Genomic DNA, 27,131 nt, shown 5'->3' on the forward strand with positions numbered 1-27,131 from the left:
TAATGACAAGCCACGACCCAAATTATATATATATTCAAGAAGTCTAGTAGTAGTAACGTCTCTGTGTAGTAAACAACTGTCAAATCAAATAAAGAAAGTACACAACTATATTTTAACATTTATTATTCTTATTTTTCAAATTTAACTGGATGGATTATAAATATGACATAGAAAATACATAAATAAAATGTTCTTCTCATTTCACGTAAAATAATGTCTGTATTAATGAATAAATTACGTAACAGAATTCATTTTAGAAAGATTATTTTCACTGACTTGCCTGCAGCTTTAAATTCAGTTCATTCAAGGTGAAGTGAAAAAGCTACAACATTATATTTTTCTCATCTTCTAAAAAGAGAAATTAGTGTGAAAAGAATTCACTTATACTAGTCTGTCCAGACAGAGTCTAACGACTCTGGTCTCTCTGCCCATTTATCTCTTTTGGAGACAGTTCTATTATTTTACTTCAAGAAACTTTCGCTCCAACAGCTCTACTATCTATATCCTCGTCACTCCCCCGTGTGTCACGGTGTGTGTACATCTCACTCAAGTCAGGAAACGTGTCAGAATACCCATATTTGATTGGCTGAGCTGCATCACGTGATGTGATTCACAACGCATTGGTCGGTGTTTTTCCTGCACCGCTGAATGAGTGCCGTAAATGCTGGAATGACTCCCTTCAAAATAAAATCACTTTTTTTTCCTTCTTTTTGTTTTGTCAGGCAAAGGCCCGCGACCCACCAGTTGAGAATCACTGATAAAAGGAAGCCTGGAAGTCACAATCACTGAAAAAAACTAACACGAAACATTCCAATTACATTATCAAGTCTCCACAGACGGTAGGTAAACAAGTACACTTATTCCCGTACTATAGGTGCAATGAATTTGAAATTATATTTGATATTACTACATTTCAGAGGCAAATATTGTACTTTTTACTCAGTTTCTTTTATTTGACACCTATAGTTACTACTTACTTTGCAGAATTAAAAACCTTTAATGAGAATATAAAATATAAACCCGACATTTCTGATTATGAAATAGTTAAAACAGTATCAGTCAGCAATGATGACCACACTAAAGACATTTAAAATTGACGCTCAATGATGATTTCACACTACTTATTTTTCAAAGATATTTTATTGCACTTCAGGAAATTGTGTTTTGTTGGAATTGATTACAAATTAGATAACAGCATTATAACAATACTGTAAGTTGTTTTTTAAAAACTATATGCTCCAAGTCAAATTAAATATCACATATTTAACATTTGTCATTGATTTAATGTTCATCTTAGCTGGTAACATGCTAGAATAACAGAGATGGCAGTGCTCTTTATTACAAAACATCATCCAGGTAATATATGTATTTGAAAAAGTAGAGCATATGAGGGAAGTACGAATATTAAATGTATTTGATATGTTAGAAAAGAAGTGAAGTGATAGAAGGCAGATTTTGTTGACATGAGAGCCCGGCAAGCCGATTTCCCTTTTCCATTCTTTATGCTAAGCAAACAAGCTGCTGGTGGTAGCTTCATTTTCACCATACAACCATAAGAGTGGTACCAATCTTCTCATCCAGCCAACACTTGGCAAAAAAGAGAATAAGCATTTTTCCACAAATACCAAACCAAAAAAACGTGTGCCCAATCAGGGGACCTGAAACATTCAGAATTATCGAAACAGAGAAAAGCTGAATATGAAAACATATTTTTGGCTTGATAAAGATTCCCGAGTAATGCAGCAGTAGAGACGATATATTTATGAGTAAATAGCAGACGGACATGACGAGAGCAGTTCCTCAGGCTCCAGTCATCTGAACAGCTTCTAGACTTTCATCGTGTACACACTGCAAGACTTTTAGTGTGTACATTCATAAACAGAAGTGCAGATCAGTGCCTGGCTCCTCAGAGTTGCCCTCAACATCTTCTCGTCTTTGTCTGTATTCACAGTGAAGACATACGGTCTGATCTTCTCATGGCTGACGGTGACACTTTAAGGTTTTGATTTTGGTCCAAAATTACGTTTTTGAAAATGTCTTAATGTCATATTTTAATGTTTGAATTCCCTTTAGTATTCAGATTAGCAGCCGTGAGCGAATGTGTCCTGAACCATGAAAAGAAACAAACCATTGTTCTTGCAGTGTGAATACAGCTGACGTTTTAACCACCATCTTCTAATGATAGCTGCTTGTATGTTGCCCCCCTTTTCCTCCTTGATGGCCATTCTTAATGATCTTCTTCACCTCCTCCGCTATCTGGTCACATGAAACACAAAAACAATTTTATGACTTATTTTTAGCCAAGCTAGCAATGTAATTCTGGTCCAACTGATGGATGAATTGCCATGAAATTTGCGACACACATTCATGATCCCCATCACTTTGGTAATCCTCATCTAGCGCCATCATCAATACTTTGGGTTACAACTAAACGAGCATCAGCTGGACATTAAATAACATGGCTCGAACTGTTTATTTTGAAATATGAAATAAAGTTGATTTGAATGAAATCTAGTCAAATGCTGATGTATATTCTATTGATGCTTATCCCATCAGTAACCAGAAAGGTGACCAAAGAGTCATGATCCTGGTATTCCCCCTGTAGTTTTCTGCAAACGACGGGCAAACGAAACAGAAGCTAAACTGTGTAGACCATCTTATGCCAAATCGGACCAGGCACATTAAGTGTGGAGGGTGAGTCACACAAGGTGAAAACAATACAAGCATCGCAGTCGTGCCTGGTAATTACGTCAGGTTCCTCTAAAGTATGTGGGTTTGGAGCGCAAACCACAACAACTTGCAATAGCCTGCAACACTGCTTTGAGGACAAGGTCACAAGGTTTTTCGACATTAAACATTGTTTTTGTTTGTTGAGATGAATGTTATTATGACGGTAACCCTAAGTTACGATATGAACAGTTAATTATCAATTATTAATTATTATTAAATGTTGTTGAAGAGCACCAAAATATCGAAAGTCTAAAAATGTGTTTTCATTAGCAAATTACCAGCAGTCCCTTCACATTAACTTCAGCTGGTTTTTTTTATACCATACTTTAAATAAGATGTCACTTTTCACTTAAAAAAAAAAAGAAGATAGTAGCTATATATCTCACTAACCACATTAGGATCAGGAAAACCTCCAGTTTTCAGCTTGGAGAAGATCAGCTGACCATTCACCGACACCTCAAAGCTTCCTGTGTGTTTGTGTGTGTGTGTGTGTGTGTGTGGGGGGGGGGGGGAAATGCATCAGTGTCAATTCATTATATTGTAGTTCAGTATTTACACATCATCAGCATCAACATGTTAATACGGAGTTGACATATAAACAGCCCATGTATTCTTTTGACATATCACAAGATATAATTGAACTGAAACAGTTTTTTGTCTCGTAGTTAATTAGTCATCATATCATTGTATCTTCTTTTCGCAGCAGAAACAGGCCTCCAGAGGAGAAAGAAAGAAAGATCAGCTTAATGTTACCTGCACGCCCTACGCGTCCAGTCACCTCCTTTACACCAGGAATCTTCTCGAGGACACCGGCTAGTTTCCCGTAGCGAGATGAGTAACCTCATCCGCCACTGTAACACAAAACACAACAATAAAACACGTTAATAACTATTAAACACATGAAGGATTTGCGCACGGGTCAAAGTCAAAATCTATAGAATTTGAAGCTAGAGTTCAATGCAAACACAAGTAGGCTATTTTTAGCCAACATTAATTAATATATCTACCTGGCTATAGTTTAGTAGAAAACTAACTTTATAGTTAAACTGGAAAATGAAGCTGTCGGCTACAGTCGCATACGGATATGTGGTAAACGGATATGTTACGCATGCAACTGCAACAGGAACTACGCCCCAACTTCAAATTAGAAATGCATCTACAACCCAACTTTTACGAGTTAATTGCAGTCTGTCCTAACCACAAGAGTCATCAGCACAGTATGATGTTGTAAATGAAACGTACCAATATTCTACAGCCACCGTAGCCATGGTTCTGCGGCTGATTTGTATCGGCTGAGCCTGGAGTTGATGTAGAGCTGTAAAACGCGTCAGTCCGAAGATGAGCTGAATAAAATGCAAGTCATGCTTGTTGGGACTCTTATAGGAGTACACATATGGGAGGGTAAACCAGTGGGAGGGTAAACCTGTCCGTACAGTTTATTTCCTGTCTCTCTCTCTCACACAGTATGAAGCAAGCCAACCTATTAAGAAATATTAAGTTAAGTCATAACAGTGAAGTCAAATAAAGAGGATGTTCTCTGAAGTCTTTGGTGCAAAATTCACACATTCTGTTGATGTTAATCTGCTGCAGCTCAGCAAGGAAACACTGTGGAGGAAGAAGCACATGGACAAGTTTGTGTTGTATAAAGATGCACTTGAACAATGTGAACCTGTCCTTAAAAAGAAAGGTTCAAAAGTGACTGTACAAATGCAAAATGCATGCCAACAGATAACCAGCACAGTGTCCTCAGCTCAACAGTCACTATCTCACAGGTCTATCAGGTCTATCAGGTTGCTCCGAGGCAGCTGAACAGAAGTCGTTGTGTGTGGATTCAAATAGCAGCAGCTGCCGTCCGACTGAAGAATCTGAGGCCTCTGTTCAAACACCAGACTCATTGTCTCCTTCTGCAGGCAGACGGTCAACAATCCTCCAGCCCCCTTCATCAACAGGACCGCTCTGGTGATGATGGGCTCAATGAGATGGCAACATTTTGAATCAACATCTGCTTAATAGTGAGAGCCAGGTTTTTATATCTCCACCGACAGCCCAAATATCCAAAATAAGTTTAAGTGTTTTTTTCTTCTTCATAGCGACTACTACACATCCATTAGCTTTAAACAGAATATTGGCCATGCATTGAAACACAGTAATTCTTTCAAGACTTGAGCAATGTTGCTAAAGCTTTTTTACATTTTTATTTGTTTAAAATGATGTCCAGTACAAAATGTATACAGCAATACCCTTACGTCTGTCAGTTCCCCTGAATAAAATATTTTAATCTGTTCAGCTCATGCCAGATAACAGTATCTATAAGATACACTAGATTGTAATTTGCTCATACAATAGTTGATGACAACGATATAGCAATAGTACCTTTGTAACAATAAAAACTATCTGCAATATTTTGGTGGACACACTTTCAATACAATAAAATGACATACATCGTTCTGTAAAAGTTGCATTGCAATCTGCCCATATTTTACAAGATTTTCAAATTCATGTAGCTCTGTTCATTAACTAAGTGATAAAAGGTTGTGATACAAGTCTTTACACATTTATAAAAATGATCTGGTGACAAACTGCATTGTTGCAGTGACTGAATCCTTTCTGAAGCTGCTGTAACAGATGTACAATGCACTTAGATTTCATCTTTTTTCTTTTTTTTGTTAAAACAAGGCAACTTCTCAAACTTTGTAATAAATAATAAACCCTCTGCAATGATATTGTACCTGTCGATATATCCTGTTCTCATATTCATAAACTTGTACAAAATATGTTTAAAACATCTCTTCCTCCTTTATGTACTAAAAAACAAAAAAAGGTTAAGATGGTTGAATTGTGTTCGACAGCATTTTGGCGGAATCAACAAAAACATGACACAGTCTGCATGCATGCACTGGTTTCCATGAAAATAAGGGATGCGATTCTTCCAGTTGATTGGGTGTGTCTCTCTGCTCCTTGGCTTTGACGAAAATCAATAAGAACATGATGTGATGATCATTCACTCTCTCACTCTCTATCTCTCACACACACTCTCTCTCGCTCGCTCCCTTCAAACCATCACAGCATCAGCCTCATTGATTGGCGGGACTCTCTGACGCCGCCGCCCCCCGAGTTGGGAGGGTCGTCCTGTGGGAACGTCACCTTATCTGGTGTGTAATCATTCCGCTTTAGATCTGGAGGAAGAAGGAAAGAAGTCAACATGTTGCAACAGATTACAATTAATATCATCTTAGATTTGTGTTTTGTAATTTAGGAGATGAAAAGGAAATGGAGGAAAAGTTCTCTGTGCTAAACTCAAGACGTGTCTGAGCATGGTTTTGAACTTCTGAAGGGGATCTTTAAATTACCCAAAAGCCGTCTTGAAGGTTGAAGATTTCGAGCACATTTGTGATGTCATTTAGTTTACGATTAGGTCACTGAACAGCAGCCGGTCAATATGCCTCACCAGGAAGTTTGAGTTTCCGACAGCAGGAGTTGCAGTGGTGTTTTGCTCTGAAGTTCCTAATGGCATCATCCCCGAGGTTGGCAGGTCCAAATATCATATCATAGGACCTGCAAGAGCCACACCGAGGTCATTTAGTGCAACATTACTAAAAGAAGCTGCTGGTAACTTTGAAATGTTATTCAATATTGTAAAGCTGCTATTAACATATTGTTCATTAATCTGAAGGTTATTTCCTCTATTAATTGTTTACTATTTTCTGTCACAGAATTTCGAGGTGCCCATGTTTAAAGGACTTTTTTTGTTGTTTGACCAAGCAACAGTCAAATCCAAAGAAATTCAGTTCATGATCACACAAAATAAGACAAAAAAAGCAGCAAATGTTGAGACTACAGAATGTCTGATCAATTATTAACAATTAATTCATTGTTTCAGCTTTACTATATTGAGCCAAAATAAGGATAAGAATAATAAAGCAAAACGTGTGTGAATGAGAACATGGACTCTTACCCCTTCTCACCGCTCTTAATTACTGATGGATCTGTCAGAATCTCCCCAACGCCTACAGAGAGACACACAAACACACCAGCTTCATCAGCATCATCATATTAACTTTGATAAGTGCAGAGGTAAACAGTGGAGGAAGGTAAACACATCTGTCACATGAGGAACTACATCTCCCATCTCCATGACTGATTCCTGTTTAATCCATGTAACAAAGCGTCATTTCAAACAAACTTGACAGCTTTTTAAGAGTTTCTGTGTGTTGAGTCTTTACCCTGCAGGTCGAGCACCAGCAGCTCTCCGCGGGTGTACTCGTAGGTCCAGTGGCTGAAGGCCAGCATGGTTTCCTCCAGGAGGTTGGTGGGCACGATCTCGTCTCCATTGTTGTTGTTGAACTTCCTGAACTCCCCAGTAATGCACTCCTCTATAGCAAACCACTGTCCCGCCGAGTGACAGTAGAGCAGGAACACCTCCAGAAACCTGAACACAGAGGATTCAAGTTTCATTTTTGTTCATTTAATTTGAGGCTTTAACAGTGACGTTTAAAAAAAACTGCATTGCATCTTAAGTGACTTTACCTTTCATGCATTTAGAACTGTGGAAAAGGAATTATTCATTTGAAAACAAACCATGATCAGATGATGTCATGGGTTTACAAATGTCTTGATCCTTTAGAGGAATAGGTTTGCATTCTTAGAAATGCACTTCTTCGTTTTCTTCCTGATCACTACAAACCGTGTGTCTGTTCAATACGAAGCTAGCTGACAGTTGGCTTAGCATAACGACTGGAAACATTGGGAATCAAAGAACAATGCAATGCAGAGGTGTGTTCCTCAAGTTGGGTGTACAAAGGACTTGTGTTCATGTGTAAATCACCTGTTGTACAGACTACCTCCATTAAATAAGCGAATGACAACCTGGCCTTGCCAAACCACAATGAGCCAAGCAATATTTGTGACTTGGCTGTGCATAGCATCTATAATCATGAGAAAACATATCAAAGAACTTAACTAAACCTGTTTTAAGATATGGGGGGATTTTATGCGTCAGTGTTCTGCCAACCCTTCTTAAAATCGTGCTCACCTCGGTGAGTAAGGAATCGTCTTCGGTCTGATTTGGTTGAAGGCAAACGTCAGCTTCTGAGCAGCTCGTTGTTGTTGAATTTCCTGGAGTGACGCAGAGAAACAAATGCTTTTGTCACAGCTACAGTTTTTTAGGTTAATGTTTTATGGCAGTTCATTTAGGCTTCAGCAGTATGTCGTTATAGCGAACAACTTTTATGCATTTTGAGATTACAACTTTGTAATCTTAAAAGAGGCAGAGACGGATTGTTTGACAGTGGCACATTAAAACATCAAACTAGATCTAACTGAAAACAAGCTGAACAGTACAGGGAATATGTGAATACATGGACTCTTCAGGGGACGTGTCTGTGCTCCCTACCCTGAGACAAAGGTGCAGCACAGTGTCCTCCTTGTAGATGCTCTGCCAGGTTTGAACCACCTCAGGAAGGAAAGATTTGACTATATACAAATGTCCTGGTTTCAGGATGTCGTACTCTGACCAAGTGCAGAGCACCTTGAGGGCCCGTCTGAGTCCTCCTCCCATCTCCTCCTTGCTGAGAAACTCTATTTTAGCACAGAGGCCCCGCTGGGCCCAGGAAGACATGCTGTTGTTGATGGTGTTGGGGGAGCTCTCCTCCAGACGGTACACAGTCACCGGCTCCCCTGAGGAAACACAGAGCAGCAGGTGAGTAATGCCTCGGTTATACTTTTCCACGAGGATGATCGCACGGACGTGACGCATAATCGTGACGAGAAAACGTTTGGAACTTTTATACTCCGTGCAGGTTTCTCCTTTCTCAAAGCTCCTCAAGGTTCTCCATTTTCTCCACCCATCGGCGAACATTGACAAACACAATCTAATGACCACCTTTTAAATATAAAGTAGATGTACTATTCAATTGATGTTATAATACTGCGTGTTTTAGTAGCGATTTGACCCATTAACTCTTTATTAAGGGATATATTTGCCATGCCAGGTATTTGTTTATCTTAAGTCTTTTTTCTTTTGAATATATTTTGGACATTTAGCAAGTACAACAGAGAACCAGACAGGAAATACAACAAAAATGTAAGACAATGGAGTTCCAAGGAACGCCTGACACTGACATCTGTTCCAGTGGACAAGCAAAGATTCTACTACCTGCCTCGTGTTAAACTGGCACAGAGACAGTTTTGTCACTCAGAGAGAGCCATGGAACTGTGCAACAGATGTGTGAAGGAAACAGCAGCTAATAAATATGTGTGATGGATGATTACTTCACTTACTCAGAAGCTTTAGGACCAGTGAGTTGACCCTATATTTACTTTGGTCAGTTATATATATATATATAACACGCATACATACAAGGCAGAACATATACTTTGCTCATCAACAACTTGGGCATGACTGTAAAGCAAGCAACTGCAGGTGTGAGTGGGCGAAAACAATGCAGAGAACACGTCTCTTATCTCCCTCCAAACTTCCTCATTCTCCAACTGCCGGTTGTCTTTTCTCAGAACTGTCTGCGTTGTTTTCACCTGAACTGACATGTCTGGGTATTCCCCGTGATCCAGACTTACCTCGAGGGGGCACAGGGGTGAAGGGGATACTCTGGGACAGCCTCATCAAGTTGTTGCGCTCCACAGCTGCAGGAGGAAAAGTATGCGAGCGCACGTAAATACAAAAACAGGTTGAAAGAACCGTATGAGAGGAGTCAGAGGTGAAACTACTTTGTAGAGTTATTCTTTGCCTCAGTGAAACAATAACCATTTTCATCCGCAGACAGCACTCTAAATTAAATGCATTATTTAAATATAACAAAAAAATCGACTATCATCAATTTTGGGAACTAAAATAATATATAAAAACACAATGACACTTCTTACTCTCGCTTTCTCACCTGAGTACTGGTAGCTTTCCATGGGCTTGAAAGGAGAGCCAATAGCTGTGGAGAAAAAGGAAAGAACCGTTCATCTTTTTACAGAATTAGCAGATCAAATCGATGAACATGCCAATGATAATCACTGGAAAAACATTAGGGCACATTAATGCAACACCCTGAGCTGTCTCAGCATCCACCAGTAGATGTCTCTGTACGACTTCACAACAAAAGATCAAGCTTGTCAGTTTTACTTCCTGCAAGTCATTTCTGTTGCTAGGTAAAAACTAAATTAATATTTATATGCATGTTAAACTTCTTGGAGATTCCTTTTATTCTCATAAATAATAAAACATCAAGTGTAACACTCAAGAAAAAATAGGCCATAGATGCAGACCCATCTTATTATCATCAGTTTATTTTGGGGGGAATAAATGGCAATAGATATTCATTTTGCAATGATAAAAACAATAGCCACATGGGAGAAGCTGGAACTAGCGAATGTTTGGCACTTTGACTATCAAAACAGTCGCCGCTTAATCCTCTGTTGATCAGCCAATCGGACTAAACCTGATAAATGTCTTTGAGTCGGTTGTGCTGTTTGTTCAGTGAGTTTGGGTTACTTACAGTCCTTTCTGGCTCCGAGGTGGGAGTGTCGAGGCGTGTAGAGAGAAACCGCTGCTGTAACTACAGAAGAAGAAAAGCACAGTGAAGCATTCATCCAGAAATATGAGTAGGCATACATGAAGTGTTGTACAGCAGAGTTCACTCCCCTTTCTAGGATTTTTCATAAGCAAAAAGATCCATAATTACTTGCAAAACATGCATGCTTTCTATCTCAACTGAAATACCATCTAATGCAATATCTGCAAATGTCGGGGTTTAAATAGTTTTGGAATATTTTTTGATATTGCTCACTACCCCAGATCTTTCATTAATTTATATTAACCTTTCCTGGTCTGGAATAAGTCTCCTAAAAAAATTCTGTAATATCCGGGAAGTAAAATGACACATCCTCCTTTCTGTTGCTAAAGCCAGATCACAATCAAACAACATACTGTTCTCCAGTAAAACATTAGAAAATGACTGCAAAAAAGGGGGAGAGGAAAAAAAACCCTTTTTCCTTTTTGGTGATGATGTTACAGTATGGATTTTATCACACACAAACATGCATTGGATGCCAAGACAGGCTCTGTTATCAAAGTGACATTTGACCTTTTCCCTGTGAAAATGCTGCTGGACCAGCTGCTCCAGATAGAACGAGTCTGACCAAACTAAACCACGCAAGATGGAGGAACTACAGGGAAACTAGACTTCTTACCATTTGGTGCATCTTCCCCAGGGGCTTGCCTGATAGAGAGCAAGAGAGACAACAGAAAGACATTAGTTTAACAAAACAGATGAAAGAGCTTGTGTAATGCATTTACATAAGGTGGTGTGAATAAAGTGTGTATCATTGAGTGCTGGTTTTAAATAAGTGAAAAACAAATAGACATCACAAATCAACTTAAATCAGACATTAACTGGTCCGACTTTCATTTGAGTCCCAAAACGTTTTAGAGGTGTGTGTTTGTGTGTGCGTAGCCTACTTGAACGTCTATCTTTGTGAGAACCAGATTGAAAATTAGACCTAGAGAATGAGGACATTTTGAAAAGTGAGAACATTATGACGGGTCCTCGCCTTCAGACAGAACTTCAAAGGCCTATTTGAGGGTTTAGACTTGGTTAGAATTAGGTTTGGGTTAAAAGAGAGGCGGTCTACACCCTAAGGGTTCAGCTCATGGTACACGGCCACAGGTAAAATAATATGAACTCCTCTAAATATAGAGTAAGAGGTGGGGTTGGGCATTTAGTTGTAGTATGTTTAGGGTTAAGGTCAGGAGCTGGGGAATGTCTTATGTCAATAAGGGTCCTCCTCATAGGTATAGAAGTACGTGTTGTGCGCATGTTGTGTGTATGTGTATACATCTTTAGGCTTTTGGGAGGACACTTACAGGCTGCTGGCTTGGGCTGATTTGACCTGAACTCTTTCCTGGTGGAGAAACGAGGAGTCGTTAAACACAGAGAAAGCAGCATTAATTAAGTTAACAACAGTTAAACTTTACAGAGCTGTTGTACTTTTTTTTACTTTGTAATCATGAAAGTACATACATGGACACATTTCTTACCAGTACTGCAGCCCGGGGGTCCTCGTGGATGAGGATGTCTTCAGCAGACACTCTGCTCCTGTCCTTCTTCTTCAGAGCTACAAAAACACAACGAACAATCACCGACCGGAAAATGATCACATGTATTCTAAAATGTCTTCCTTAGCAGACGTTTTCTTAATATTATTTGTGTTATTTTCGTGAGCTTACTGGAGTCCGGATGGAGGAAAGCCGGGTGTCTATCAAACTCAGTGAAGCCAGCGTAGGAGTTGACTGCTCTGATATGACCGTGGCCTTGAGGCTGAGCCTACATTAGAAAAAAATATATATACAGTCCATACACCAAATAACCATACAGCTATTCATATATTTATACACACACACACAAACAGATACATACCTGCAATCTGGTCTGTGGGACCGGGCTTTGCCGTCTGCTGGAAGTCTCTTTGGGTGTGGAGTGCTGGAGGTCCAAACTGTCTTTATGCCCTAAAACCAGAAACGTATTGTCAGTGGACATTAGGCCCATTTAAACGGGTCCGTTAGTCTGTAATAAAGTAGAGTAAAATACTTTTCTTTTTCTTAGTAATTAATGTTTGGCTCATGTAACAACATTCCACCAAAACAATCAGAATTATTTGCTAGAACTATTTGACAGAGATTTGTTTGCTACTGCCATTGTTAAATCTAAAGCAATAGTTGGTTCAAAATGTGGTGACATGCTCATCCCCACAAATGTTAAATAATCAGGTTCAAACATTTGATTCTTATGACAAACCCCCTCACCTCCACCTGCCAAACAAATCCATAAATCATAGAGCGCTCTGAAAACCTCAAACCAGTCAACCAATCACTCAAACATGGGAAGACCTCAGAACCACCCAGGAACAGAAAGTAAACAAGACAGACATAGGTCGAGACAGAGCAGAGAAGAAAAGCCACCAGCTTAAGGTCTCCTGGGATCCTGATCTGGCCCGAGCACCCGGCGGACGTAGTCCTCAACCTAAACTCAGACTGAAACTCAAACCTCTTGTGTTTGACTCTCTTGCCGTGTTCCTCCTGTCAAGCGGGATTTCTGACCCGCTTTGATCCTCATAGCAGGACGCTGGTAGGGCAGTTGGTCCTGACACATTCCCTTCCCTGCTCCTTCGTCTGTGGGGTCTCCTGAGCGCCACGGCAGGGGCATGCGCACAAGCAGGCAGGCTGCCGTTTCCGTGGGTGTCACTCAGGGATGACTCAGCTTCAGGAGCCAGTGGGACTTCAGTGTCTGTACTCTGTCCTCTCGGAGAGCCTGATCGGCCTTCGTCGTCACAGAACGCATTGTTCACGTACCCCCAACCCACCTCCCTCTCGCTCCCCCTGCCTCCCAACACCTCTGTGTTCTCAGGCTTCGCAGTGCAAGCAGGCAAGCAGGCAGGCCGAGCAGAGCCCGAAGTCTTAGAGACAATGACAACAGTAGGATACACACACACACAGTTTTCAACCTCCTCTTTAACCTCCTCATCAACACCAGATTCAACCGCAGTCTCGTACTTACCCACAAATGCCCCAAACTCGACAGTGGTGCTGTCTGGCTGGAGGGGCTGCTGGTAAAGCCTAGCTAGGGCGAGTTCTGGGTGGCTGGAGCCACTGGGCTGGGAAGGGGTGCTGCTGATGTGAAACTGAGCCCCGTGGGAGGGCACATTGGGCAGGCTGGATGGGGAGTCGAAAAGAGCCGGCTCTTGTGGACGGGTCAGCTTGCTCTGGGTGAGAGAGTGGCCTCGGAGACGCAGCTCCGGAGGGGAAATGGCCACAGCACTTTGGACAAAGGCACTGGAGTCGACACTGCCTGAGGAGCCGGCCTCTGCAGCAAGGTGCCCGAGCCCAAATAACCCCCTCCTCTCTGGACTCAATGCTGGGTTGAGGTTGGGGTCCAGCCCCAGTCCTGCTCCATGGCTGTGCCCGGCTTTCCGGCTACTTTCCGTCCCAGCCCCTCCCCCTACACCAATGCCAAAAAGAGAATCTGCAATGTTGGCTCCTGCCTGGGGAAAAGAGGAGCCGAAGTAGGCCCCCACACTGCGTTTTCCGATCGCGGACGATTTGGAGTGGGGGCCAGTGTCTGTTGCCACAGGGCCGATGCTGGGGACCAAGTTCTTGGAGAGGCTGAGCTCCCGCGTGATCTGATTGTGGACCTTGCTGGCCTCTGACGCCCTCTGAGCAGTGAGGGTCTTCAGGGTGTCCACAGTCAGTGCTGAGAGGTCCTGCAGGTGGCCAATCTGGGAGTCCAGTGTGTGCAAAGAGCGTTTTATAAAGTTGACCTTGTTGCCAACCTCCTTCAGCTGCAAACACATGGTCTCAACCCTGGAAATGACAAACAGTAGACTCAGTTACCCACAGCTCAGCTCGTGTGTTAAATGACATTATGAAATTGGTCGGGTTTTTCTTATTTCTAATCCTTTGAGGAAATGTTTTCATTTCAGAATGACTGTATATTCAGTAGGCTATGTTACTCATTTGACTGTGGAGTTTTCACCTCTAGTAGCGCTCTGGAGAAGTTTGTTATGAACGAGTTCCTGTTTAGTTTGTCTCTGCCACGAGGACGCACATGCATGCACATTTGCTAGACCTCAAGGATAGACATAGTCATGCATTTTGGTGAGTAATGCTGACTTTAAACAAAGCTTTTGTATATTTACAAGAAAACTCCACAGTGCACCTTTAAGAAGGCCATAAACAGCCCCACCTTTCTGAGGTAAGACGAATACGCTCCTCACTCCCAGAGTGAAACTGATCATCCTTTTCATGAAAGTACGTCTCCACACATTGCTCCTCAAAATCATGAAGCTTCTTTTGGTCTTCCTCTGTGAGAAACAGCTCTGAAAGAAAGCAAGAAGGCAGACATGCCGTACGGTTAAGAGATTTCCTTAATGCCCAGCAACACTTTGTTCAATTGTATTGTTTTGTACACATAAAACATTTTAATCCCAGTTGGTTGTTCTTGAAAAACACAAATATATGGCAGGTTTTTAACAATCAACATTAAGGAGACATGATGTTTCTGCCAGAAAACGACAGTAGCGTGGTCGTACTTGGTCCGTAGGTAAGCTCCTTCTTCCTCTTTCTACACGTACAGAAGAGGGAGTAGATATGGCAGAGGAGGATGAAGGGGGGTGGGAGGACAGGCTTCTCATGGTAGGCCATGATGAAGTGGTAGCGCTGGTACTTCCACACCAGATTAGAAATGGACTTCACTTGCAGATACACATTGCTGGAAAACAGAGAGTACAGAAATTACACCGGGGATGATGCTGCTGTGGAGAATCCCAGCAATATTTGATAGATTCAACACACAACCCAAAGCCAACGAGTACCCACATCTTTCTGGATTTAGCAGTGAAATGTTGTGAACTCACTTGAAGAAGGCGATGAGGAGGTTGACCATTAGTATGTACTGTACAAAGAGGTAGACTGCTTGAAGGAGAGGAGTCAGCCACACTCCTGCCGCACACAGGGGCCTTGCTGATTGTTCAGTGTTATTGGCACACACTGTGAAGAGGAGGAAACTCTTAGCACATGCATACAATCGCAAGTATGCACGGACATACCAATCCCCCAAAATATGCTGAAGATATCGCCTCCAAGTCTTGTTCATTTGTACAATCTCTAACTTACTATCTGAGCCGTGTGGGTTCAAATGTAACCATAACACGCATAAATACATACCAAGACAAAATAGGACAATACTCATTTGAAATATTATTTCTTTTAACATAAAATCTTGTTTATATTTGTAATGAATGTATTCATTGTGATGTTTAAACTGGGGATATGCCTATAAATTAATTGTTATATTGGCTGTAATAATTGTAAATCCCAAAAAAGGATGACACATCGATGTGTAGATTATCCTTTACTTCAACACTAACAGCTGTAAGCTGCGCACAGTTGAGAATAATGCACTCTAACTAGGATTGTTTATTCAAAAACAAACCTTGAGCGTTAAAATTATTTTTTAAATGTATTTGTTAACTTTACAACAAACTTAAGACTTTGTAATTGACAGACTATTCACCACTTCCAGGTCATAGTAACAGTGATGGACCATGTGCTCAATTTCAACGGTGGGTGAAACCTTGGGATTCCAACTCAGGTTATAGAGCACAACCAGGTGTTTTGTTCCACCGAAGCATCAAATGCGCACCGACTCAAGCGACGATCACTTAATCGTTGCCTGTTAGCCAGAGTCGAGGCAGTCGATGCTGTGGTGAAACAAAAAGCCCCGCCCTCCCAAAAGATACCTGCGTTGGCTGCTTCGACGTGTGACCCATGTTGCGTGAAAGACGTTGTGAGGGGGAGGCAATGATTAGGGCATCGTGGGTTTGATTTGTACAGTGCTTGTTTCGAGTGACAATCAGCCATCATGCCAGGGTGAGAAGCCTTGAATAAAACCGTTCTTACCCTCGTAATCTCCCCTACCATCCTCATCGTCCTTACCATCGATTTCATAGGCATACACTTCCCCGTACATCATCCAGTATGGCTGGAAGACCACATCTTTGGCCAGCGTCCAGCTGGGCTCCTCGTTTGGGTACAGAATGGCTTTCCTGGGTACGCCATAGCTCAACAGGACTATAGCCATTATTACCACAATATAAAACATGTTGGCCACCTGAAAGAGATGGCAGACATTCCAAATGAAACGTTTGACTGATAGCATAATCACTGCATGAAATAATATTAGACTCATTAAGGACATCAAGACAGTTTCTTTAGTGCAAACAACGTCTACTTTGGAGATACAAAATCAGCACTATTTTAAAGTCCCTTCACTTTCTATATGGCAGCTGGTTAAATAACGGGAAAATAGACCATGTTCTTCTCGTCTTTGATTTGGTACGGAGTTGCCTGTTTCAACGCAATTATTGATTGTAGCTGCCGGTTAAAAAATCTTTATAATGTCTGTATTGAAATCCCCAGGGCAGACGCATTAATGTTGAAGGGTTTACAACTACTTGACATCTATGAAGGTGTACATGATGGAAACTCGATTGTGTTCTGATCAAATCTAGATTCACTTACAGGAGGAGTTTGATATTTTAGGAAATACACTTATTTGCTTTCATGCTGAGAAATGAATGAGGAGAACACTTGAACATCTCTACAGAAAATATAAAGCCACAGCTAGCAGCTGCTTAGCTTAACATAAAGACTGATAACATGTGAATTAGCTAACCTGGCTCTGTCCAAAAGTTAAAAAACACACCAATTAGTCAATGGCTCAAAAAAGGTATAGTCCTATTTGTATCTCCCGAAAAACTCATCTAAGCAGATTTAATGAGCTGAGGACAGACCCACGGTACTCGTGTCCCCCTGCTTCCTGTCTTTATGCAAAGCTAAGCTAATTGTTATTCTAGCTTCATATTTAGACCTGTATAAAAAAAATTGTCAAACTCCTCTTATAACTAAATTAAACAACACATTTTTGACATGATCTTAACGTATATTTCATCTAATATCTGTTGAAGGTAAGCTTTCATTCAGAAGTTATATAAATACTTGAAAACTACGACATGGAGCACAACAAATGGACACAATAACAGCAGGACGGGTAAAACGTCTGTTCTATAACCGACGGGGCTGCTCAGGATAATACAGTAGGTTTACGATACCTGGTAACAGCATGTAGATGATTAATGCTGTTTAAATATGAATGTTTGAACTGATTAATACATCAATATTGATGAAAACACGTTGTGAATGCACAAAAACAACAACAACTCTCACAATATGTTCAGACTACAGTTTAACCTAAAAAGCTACCAAACAATTTGCATATAATTTAATAAAGTCTTCTGTTGTACAGTCATGGCCTTACATTACAATAACTATCACTATTAAAACATTCTAACATAAGTTCTTACTGTATATATATATATATATATATATATATATATATATATAAATAAGTGTTCTTGGCTTATTACAGTGTCACTTCAACAAAGTAGTGTATGCGTAAAAAATAGAATATTCCTGTTTCATTGCATTTCCGACCAGAAAAAAACCATTGGTTGGAAAAATAATAATAATGTGAAACAACTTTAACACGGTGTACAAAAACATTCTCGTCTGCTTACTCTACATTATGTTGCGGTGAGACTTCTCACAAGAACTCACCATTTTCGCGATCATCATGACATACGGTCCAGCTTGCTGGTTGACAGCCAATATATCCAGTAGTCGCACGTACCAGAAGATGATATTGAGACAATACACCGTCCTCCCGGGGACAAAGGCAGGACCTCCAGCCAATCTCAAGCCAAAGCCGATAAAGAAGGTAACAATGGCCAGAAAGTCAGACACATTGAAATAGTCACTGAACCACACCTTTACCTTCTGGCTTATCTTTCCGGCTTCAGACATAAACATCTGGAAAAAAGCAGAGAGAAGGAACAAAATGTGAAATAACACTGAGGAGACAAGTTCATTTGCAATCTTTGGTGAGTCTTAAAGGACCACAAATACAATGGAATCTTCATTACCCTCACTTTTTAAAACAATATAGAGCCTAATAATGTGTGCTTAACACTTGTATGTTGCACATACCTCTCGAATTTTCTCAATGGCAGAGGTGAATATGTAGAGGATGACCACCCACTCTTGAGGAGAAGGCCAAACAGGCATTTTCACCAGGACCACATACGAGTAGAACATCAAGAAGCCCAGGTAGAAGAGCTGACAATGTGAGATACACAACAATAACAGTCATAAACAACACAAAAAAACAGTACAACGAATGCAAGTAAACGATTCATTCTCCCAAGCATGGGAATGCAGTCATTCTTTTGTACTTTGTATGTCAGAATTGTGGGAAATGTGGATACACCGTATCTAAGATGTTGGACTAAGATGATAACGGGCCTGTGTTGACAAAGAGCCTCTAAATTCAGAAAGCTCCCGAGAGGGGCTTCCTCTATATTTTGAGATGAGGTCAGTTGAGGCCCTCTGAAGGGGCTGAACCTCATCATGGCACTGTGAGTCGGGAGTAAATACTCTGCCATTTTGACTCGGAGGCCTCTGAGCTCTCTGAGCTCTCTGAGCTCAGCTGGCGGTTAGCTGTGTGAGATCTTCTCCGTCTCAACTGAAAGTCACAGTTCCCAACAAAGTCTGCTCTCAGAAGGGAGGGGTGAGCGGTTCAGGGGATTATATAAGAAATGGAGATTGGAATTTTCTACTAATTCAAAGCTGCAATAGTCAGCATTTTTGTCGCAACACTGAATAAAGCTACTGCAAGTAATTGGACTGTTCACTGCTCTCATCAACCACATGTTAGTCGTAACAACTTCTACTAGGTGCGAGATATCTTGACAAGTTTTGAATGGGTCGTGACATTTAGTTCAGACATTCAAACCTCCCTCAGGAGGAAACTGTGAAAACCTTAGTGAGCCCTTAACTTTCCCTTTAGTGCCATCATCCGATAACATTTAAATTAGTCCAACACTTTCCTAACAGCCTCAGATGTACATTGTTTTTAGAACTAATTAGCAAATGTTATTCTGCTAAAACACTAAATTAAGATGGTGAACAAAGCACTGTTGTGCCAAAGTACAGCCTCACAGAGCTTCTGGCATGGCTGTGGACTCTCTCTCTTGTTTTTTTGTTTTTATCATCTCATTAAATAGTTATTTACATAAATGAAAACTCTTGTGCTTTCTTCTATTTCTGTATAGAAACAAGTAAAAACCACATGATAGTCTCCCAATGGTAAATGTATTCCCCACTATTGTTTAACCTGCGCTTGTACAAGCATGCTGCAGACTGTGGGAAAGTGTGTCTCACACACACACACACACACACACACACACACACACACACACACACACACACACACACACACACACACACACACACACACACACACACACACACACACACACACACACGCCCAGTTTCTTGGTACAACTTGGGATTACAAAAAATTGCTGAACCTTGACATGCGAGGTGTGAACTGCTGGAAAATCAGCCATTAACACTCCCGTCTGATCGGTAAGCTATTGTTGTGTGCTGCATTGATGTGTTGAAATGGGAATGGAAGCAGGTACAGCAGATGTAGATAAGCTTGGGCACAGGCTATATTACGCAGAATAGCAGTTTCAGTGATGGTATCAGCACCTCTCGAGTCTTGACCAGCCTGAAAAACGACCCTGTTCCTGAAAATAAAACCCTCAATGACGTCGCCCGGGCTCCTGAGAACCGGCCTCAGGCTTGTAAATAAACATAAGAACAGGCGAGAAAAGAGGAGTGAAAAAAAAGAAGCTTTAACTGCGACCACTGCTTTTTTTCCCTTGACAAATCTGTGGCCCATAAATTAGTATTCTTAAAATTAAGTGTAAAGTCATGCTATCGATTTCAGATTTGCCCTCACTCCACTAAACCAACCAGGAGGAGTGCTGGTGCAGCGGGATGGAAATGGTCCCTCATTTGCATACCATTTGTGAACACTTCCAATAGGCTTTAATGGAGAGCAGAAAATGTAGTGGCTTATACTTTATTAAAAAAATGTAATTAAAAAAAGGTGGCAAAGGGTGGTGTTTCAACTTCACATTGCTATGCCACTCTGGGAAAGAGATCATCCGACTGCTGAGCATTGGATTAAATACTTCTCACAAATAATGGAGGGGTCTAACTAGATGTTGTGGATCGTGAACTGCATGACTGTGTTCGCTGAGGGCGGTGATGTGGGAATATCTGTCCGCTCACAGAGGAAGAGAGCTGCGTTTCCATTCTTAGTGTCTCGCCACTTTCAGTGTGGGCGCCCGATAAGACAAGGTTGCACCTTGTCCCCTTCTCCCATTGGTGATATTCATGGCCAGACTATCGATCACAGCTAGCGTCTGCAGGGCTTTGCGTCCGACCATGCTGGAGGAGGGAACCATAAACATCAAGCAAAGCAAAGCTCAACCCCTTTTTGAGTAAACTGTTCCAGATCCAAAGGAGCAAAAGCAACTAAGCTTTGCAATAAAGTCCCTTTTGCTCATTTATGTTTGCATTTCCACCACATCTGAACCATGAAGATCAGGCGAGTTATCTCGTTTTCAGAGCAGAAATATAAACAATCTGCGTTAAGCGACTGCTCCTGGGTAGCAACATCCTCTTACCCAGAATCCTACACAGCTAAACAGCCATAAAATAGATGGCTGGATGGATGTGTAAATGTGTGTGTGTGTGTGCATTCTCGTCTGTAATCTCCATACCGTGTTAGACCAGAACTTGACAATGGGAGCGTGGTAGAAGGCATATATTTTCCTGGTTAAGGGCAGCTGTCTGGAGCGAATTTGTGTCTCCATGTCATTCTTTGCCTCCACGTGGTCGTGGGATCTGGCCTCCTTGAACACATCCTGCAGGGAGGTTAAAAAAAAAAAAGGCCCAAATTAGACAACAGCAGGCCACAATGTGGAGAGAAAATGAGAGAAAGAGAGAAAACAAGCAGGGGAAAGAGAAGAATGTGAGGGAAAGACAGTAAGCAAATAAATGACTGAGTGAGCAAAAAGTACTTATCAACAATCCTTTTATGTGAATATCCGTCTTGCTACTCTTGTTATTACACAACAGAACTACAACCTGTTCACAGCTCATGAACCCTTTAACACCATCTAAACTAAGGACAATGTTTCATCTTCATGAATTTGGACATTTTCAAAGATGTATTTCATTGTAGGGCTGCTTTGACGCTGGGGAGATGCCATATTTTAGAGTTTCGAAAGAAAAGGAACAAAGTGACGGTATAAAAATACAAAAAGAGAGGGACGGAGTAAATCAAACCATTTGGATTTCTTCAGTTGTGTTCTGGAAGTTGTGTTCGCTGTCCTCCATGGTCATCTGGTGGTCGTCCTGACTCTGAGGGATGTGAGCCATCTCAGCCTTGGATTTGTACTCCAACAGCAGGATGGCAGGCGGCACCAAGATACTCAGGATCACCTAGAGACACATACACACTCAGGTGGGTGGATGCTTCTATATTTGTCAAGAACGTCCTTTGTATAACACGCACTAATGAATCCCAAGTGTTTTATTGCCCAAGTGTACATATAGTATAACACAGGCCTAGCCCTGCTGTGAAGGTCTCCACACTGATGCAAACACTTGAGACGGTTTATCATTTGTCACCAAACACGAAGAAATGACAGCATGATCATTTCATCCGAGTATTCAAATCCAAATTTAGAAAAATAACTTTAGGGAAGACATCTAAGAAGAAGATCAACCCTTTTTCCAGCAGCTTATTTACTAAAAATGTTTGGAGAAAAAGTAAGAGTCTTTTGTAACAGAACTTGAATTTGAAACCAACAAAGTGTTTTTGCAGTGCAGATAGTTCCTCTGGTTTTATGAGAGGGTTTTGATCTACAATTCAGGAAACGCTAGTAGGAGGTCACCTGCGATAAACAAGTTTAAATATTGTTTAAATTCTGTTCCTAACCATGAATCATGGTGGCAGACTAACACCTCAACGAAGTACTTGAAATTAGGGATTAGATATGAAAGCAGACCTTTGTTAAGCCCCAAGAACACTGCATCTGTTGACAAAACTTTACCAAATACAAATATTAAACTACATCATGGTTTAATATTTGTATTAAGCGGCACATAGACTAATAATTCACAATGTCAAACTCATATATATATATATATATATATATATATATATATATATATATATATATATATATATATATATATATATATATATAGCACTTATATAGTCGTTTGTTACCAAAAATAAAAATCTAAATGGATCATGAACCTTGTACCAGGAGTTCTTGCGCATGTTTAGCCGTCCCATCCACATGTCTGACAGCAGAAACTGGGTGCAGGTATGAGCCACAAAGGGCCGTAGGTGGGAGGAGACGGCCAACTTCAAACAGGTGGAGTTGCTCCAGTTTTTCAGCTCGTAGGTGAGCAGCTTCATGGCCATGGTCTCATCCTGCTTGAAGGACTCCTCCAGCAGGTCCACTGCCAACGTCCCAAACTCACTGAAATACGTCAGAGCACAGTTTGTTTAGTCCTTACCTGTTACTGTTATAAAGAAATGTGACAGTTTTATAGCTACCTGACACGAATCAAAGCCACAAAAAAACGTACTTCGAGTGCTCCTTGAGCTCCTCTGAGGTGTCGTCCACCACGTCGCTCTTCTTGGCCTCGTAGGCCATGGATCGGCAAAGCTTACAGGCCACCAGTGCCTTTGCCATGTTCTCCTCGCCGTGCTGCCAGAAGAAGAGGGACATTTTCTGCCTCTTCATCAGCACAGCCCACACCAGCAGCTCATTGAAAGGGTAGGGAAACCGCCGCGTCTCTGGGTCGTCTATGTCCACAATCTCTTCTTTGCTCCTCTTTTTGTTCTGCTCGATGGAAGATTCAAGCTGGGGGGAGAGGGAGACTGACTTAACTTTTACCCCATTTGATGAGATGCAGAGCTTTATCACTAGACCTTTTCATTTTTAGAGATGTGGGATGCTCCAGTCTAAAGGAAGCCCTGTTCCTTTTATTGAAATATTTACCTTAGGTTTGTATGGCTGTGCAGTTTTGATGAAGTGGTTGTGCCTGGTCTTCTCCTTTTTGTCAGCCTGCATGCTAAAAGACTCATGACTTTTCCTCAAATGAGAACCAGGACCTGCAGTGTGGCGCCCCGACCGCTGTGCAGAACATGAACACATTTTCAGATTAGTTGATTTTACTCAGCCGACTGTTACAACAACAGTTTGAGGCCTAACATCAGTAATACAATGCATTAAATGTTACTGTAGATAGTTTCATTTTTTTACTACATACACACGACATTCCAGGTTTTCACTCCAGTGCATCGTACCACTTTAAATAAAGTTAAAACACAGACCAGAGTTTTAAATATCAAACCATAAAAAGACGTTTTGGACATTGCTTCGAAGACACTCACCCTATTGTTGCCATGGAGGTTGTTGTAAATGATTCGGAAGCGTTTCCTTGTGTAGTTGCACCTGTAAGTCCCGCCCATCAGGTACTCAATTACCAGACCCACATCAATCAACGTGATCTTGTAGTTTGGAGGCAGATGACTCTGCAAGCAGGCACAGTGGTGGTGAATGAACAGACTCTGGTTCAACATCAACTGATGAAAACGTTACTTTGCGGACGGACTATACCTGTTTAACATCTCTAACCAGGTGGAGGAGAGTTGGGTTGCTGGGAGATTGTTTCTAAAAATGAAAAAGATACAAAAACATTTATGTGTATATTGTTTACACACGGCTCATCTGGTAGCGGCTGGTAGGCATTTCATAATGTTACCGTGTTGTAGAGCTCCTCTAACCGACTGATTGTCAGGAATCGATGCATGCTCACACCGTTTTCTATGAGCAACTTGACAAAATCCACCCTGTCCATCACGAGTGCATCCAGCATTGCTTGCTCCAGGGAGCTCACCTACACACACACACACACACACACACACACACACACACACACACACACACACACACACAAACATGCTGTTATGAACCATATTTCAATAGCAAATGATTGTTTATAAAACAAACGCAGTGAGGGAAGAGACCAAAAATGTGTACGTTACAAAAAACACACACAAGCAACAGAATTAAATATCATCCATCCTCTCATTCACGGAAAAGCCAGGATTCCCCCCCAAGTTTCAAAATAAACATAAGCACTGAGGGCAGCTTCTAAAGACAATTGTAATAGAGTTCATGTTACAGTCAAGACAAGCAGTTCATGGCAGCCTGCCCGAGTCCAGTCCCCCGGCTCCTCAGACTGCAGATTGTGGTAAGCGGAGGTTCTCGGGGTCATTTTGGGCAAGTCCAACGATTTGGAGCTAATGCTGAGCGAAATAAACATCCATGAACAAAAACACACACACACACACAAGACAAATAAACGCGCAGACGTACCAGGAGCTGCTGTCCATACACGAACACGTGGTTCTTGGCTATGTCTACCCGGTCCCAGGCCAGAGTCAGGACCAGCTGATCGAAGGCTGATGCGTTTGTGCCTGAAACGCAAAAGGTACAGCCGTGTGTAAACAACACATACACAAATATTAATTCCCAGGAGAGTAAAACCTTATTAACTGTGTATTTCCTGTTAGCCAGCCAGCAGGATTCGAGGGGGTTAGTAGAGCAGGGCCAGAGCAGTAATACAGTCAATCACACACTCACACAGCAACGCAGCAGATTAGACGACAAAGTAAAATCCTAGTTCAGTCTGCTGCTCTCTTCCACACTAATCTGCTTATTGTCCTCTAGGAGCCATCGCAATCAAATGATCATAACCACTGTACACAGAGTTGATTGCGTGCCTGTCAAATATGAAACTGGGAATTTGATTGGACTAAAACGACGATTTTAAACTCCAGATAACCTGAGCTCTCAGGTAGTCTGTCTGCTTAAAAATCCACACGTAGAGAAGAGGATGTATTCAGCGATGGAGGTTTCAAACTTCCCTTAATATCCAGCCTGCTAAGTTAATTGAAACACAGTTGAATAGAGTAAGATCTTAAAGCAGCACTCTGTATTCTGTAGCAGGCCGGAGAGCCTTTGTACTCGAGGGTCCTTTTGAGGATGAGTTACTGTTTCACCACGAGGACTGCGCCTTAGGGAGACAAATATTTGCCCGAGTGGACATTTTCAGTCAGACTGTTTGTCAGAACCATTTCCTGCAGTCACTCGCAAAGCCTTTGCTTTTGTCTAAAAACACTTGGATTACAAGAATTACTGCGCCCAACTACATTCAGTACAAAACACTTCTTTCGGGTGAACAAGTTGCTCCACACTTGAGAAGAAGAATGCCTTTGTTCACACAGCAGCTTGTCAAGAGTTTTTTTTTTAAAAATCATTAAGTGGGAATTATTTTTTTCCAACTGCATTCATACAAAATATAAAAAAGGTCCTCTACCGCATCATGACAAAAGGTGAACTTTTTCTCTTCCTCTAACAGAGTGTAGAGAAGAAGAGGTTTAAGACAGACGTGCAGCTCAGTGACCGACAGTGTTGGAATGAGGAGGCCCTGTGAATGTGAGCAACATGATCTCCTCAGGAACACAAAGAGAAGGGCACACAGGGGGAACGCTGTTCTCAAAGCATATCTTTATCACAATGAAAACATTACAAAGTCTTGAAATCTTTATCTCCCAATGCCAACAACCTCAGCACACGAATAGACTGAATCAACGTCATGTGACTCAGTCCCTTCGTGAAAGAAGTTGAGGGTTCAGAGAGAAGTCATCTACTAACCTTGGAGTAAAGCCCTCAGAATGGCTACGTCGATGTCCTGGTGCTCGTCGGAGCTGATGTGAAACACAGTGATCTGTGTTCCAAGAAACAAGATCGCACTTATCAACATGTTCCCACTGAAAATTATCCAGATGTCTCAAGAGTTTGTGATATATCACTTTTTGCAAACTAACAGTGGGACCATCATAGCCGTTTATGCTTCGGTTCTATTTCCTCTTTTTTTTCCTCCAGAAGCTTTTGTGTTTGGTTTCCAGGAATTTTATTAAATGACTCTGATCTCTACTCTCATTTAAATGGGAGTAAATAACTAAAAACTTAAAAGATAAGAAGAGTATGAAAGCAACTTAAAAAAAAAGTACCAATTCTTTGCTTTTCATGCACTCCATCAGAGTCTGAAAGAGGTGGATGGCATGGCTCTGGCTGAAGTTGAAGGTTTTCTTGATGGTTGCGATGATGTCGGTCTCCACTCCAACAGGAAGACTACTGTGGAAGAATTACAGAACAACATGGCTACGGTCACACTGCTTTAAAACACAACACACAGGTTTGATTCCACCACAGAGTGCTTTGATCTCTGGGGAACACATTATGAGAAGGTTTTCAACAGTATATACTGCAGCCGTACAATTCCTCTGGGATTTCCAAAGGTTTTATTTGTTCAATGATGCTATTGTGTACTATTTTTGTAGATCACTTTTATATGCTAGCTGCCTTTTGCTGTTGACTAACCTTCAAAGGAATGGTTGAACCTTAATCTCACGTGCACGTTTCCTGTATCTAATCACTACCTTCTTGTTGATCACCGTTAAGTTAATAAAGATATTGGTCTGCTAATAAAAAGATAGATCTTAAATAGGAGCAGCGCAGAGTTAAGTAGTTAAACTGGATCACTGTGTTGTATAAATCAAACTAAACACAGCAGTAATGTTGGCTGAGGTGGCATTTGCAAGAGAATGAGGGTATTGTTTCAAGTTCATTGACAGACGCATTAAAACTTAAGACAAAGTGTGGTCTTGTGTGATCGTTTGTGCAAATTTCACGGGCTAATTAAGCCCGTCAGCAGAGTCCTTTTAACTGCAGTCTGTCACAAGCTCAACTATGTTCAGCTCTCTTATAACAGACTGGGT

The 27,131-nt window shown here is 41.3% G+C and overlaps 1 protein-coding gene and 1 long non-coding RNA gene across 3 annotated transcripts in view; both read right to left on the minus strand.

Moving 5' to 3' along the window:
• Window positions 1-1,121: 1,121 nt before the first annotated feature.
• On the minus strand, window positions 1,122-4,106 carry LOC306709575. Its single transcript, XR_013767481.1, has 4 exons — window positions 3,973-4,106; window positions 3,484-3,581; window positions 3,121-3,197; window positions 1,122-2,256 (listed from the first exon to the last, which is right to left on the minus strand). It is a non-coding gene; the product is annotated as an uncharacterized lncRNA (long non-coding RNA).
• Window positions 4,107-4,907: 801 nt separating this feature from the next.
• The window catches only part of trpm7 (transient receptor potential cation channel, subfamily M, member 7), a gene marked incomplete at its 5' end in the record, with an annotated part of 34,744 nt that continues 12,520 nt past the window's right edge, over window positions 4,908-27,131 (minus strand). For both annotated transcript variants that reach the window (XM_079186349.1, XM_079186348.1), the window contains 32 exons: window positions 4,908-5,906; window positions 6,179-6,285; window positions 6,686-6,737; window positions 6,954-7,159; window positions 7,763-7,845; window positions 8,123-8,406; window positions 9,304-9,369; window positions 9,624-9,668; window positions 10,230-10,289; window positions 10,924-10,952; window positions 11,597-11,634; window positions 11,771-11,847; window positions 11,960-12,056; window positions 12,150-12,238; window positions 13,287-14,089; window positions 14,472-14,604; window positions 14,818-14,996; window positions 15,142-15,274; window positions 16,223-16,397; window positions 17,903-18,154; window positions 18,332-18,460; window positions 20,980-21,123; window positions 21,548-21,703; window positions 22,527-22,755; window positions 22,865-23,142; window positions 23,281-23,415; window positions 23,676-23,816; window positions 23,902-23,955; window positions 24,047-24,181; window positions 24,664-24,764; window positions 26,005-26,077; window positions 26,364-26,487. In XM_079186349.1, the coding sequence (XP_079042475.1) occupies window positions 5,791-5,906; window positions 6,179-6,285; window positions 6,686-6,737; window positions 6,954-7,159; window positions 7,763-7,845; window positions 8,123-8,406; window positions 9,304-9,369; window positions 9,624-9,668; window positions 10,230-10,289; window positions 10,924-10,952; window positions 11,597-11,634; window positions 11,771-11,847; window positions 11,960-12,056; window positions 12,150-12,238; window positions 13,287-14,089; window positions 14,472-14,604; window positions 14,818-14,996; window positions 15,142-15,274; window positions 16,223-16,397; window positions 17,903-18,154; window positions 18,332-18,460; window positions 20,980-21,123; window positions 21,548-21,703; window positions 22,527-22,755; window positions 22,865-23,142; window positions 23,281-23,415; window positions 23,676-23,816; window positions 23,902-23,955; window positions 24,047-24,181; window positions 24,664-24,764; window positions 26,005-26,077; window positions 26,364-26,487 (4,723 nt within the window). In that variant the 3' untranslated portion in view covers window positions 4,908-5,790. The remainder of the gene's footprint in view (window positions 5,907-6,178; window positions 6,286-6,685; window positions 6,738-6,953; window positions 7,160-7,762; window positions 7,846-8,122; window positions 8,407-9,303; window positions 9,370-9,623; window positions 9,669-10,229; window positions 10,290-10,923; window positions 10,953-11,596; window positions 11,635-11,770; window positions 11,848-11,959; window positions 12,057-12,149; window positions 12,239-13,286; window positions 14,090-14,471; window positions 14,605-14,817; window positions 14,997-15,141; window positions 15,275-16,222; window positions 16,398-17,902; window positions 18,155-18,331; window positions 18,461-20,979; window positions 21,124-21,547; window positions 21,704-22,526; window positions 22,756-22,864; window positions 23,143-23,280; window positions 23,416-23,675; window positions 23,817-23,901; window positions 23,956-24,046; window positions 24,182-24,663; window positions 24,765-26,004; window positions 26,078-26,363; window positions 26,488-27,131) is intronic.

This window comes from Pholis gunnellus, assembly GCF_910591455.1.
Source record: "Pholis gunnellus genome assembly, chromosome: 1".
Lineage (NCBI taxonomy): Eukaryota > Metazoa > Chordata > Actinopteri > Perciformes > Pholidae > Pholis > Pholis gunnellus.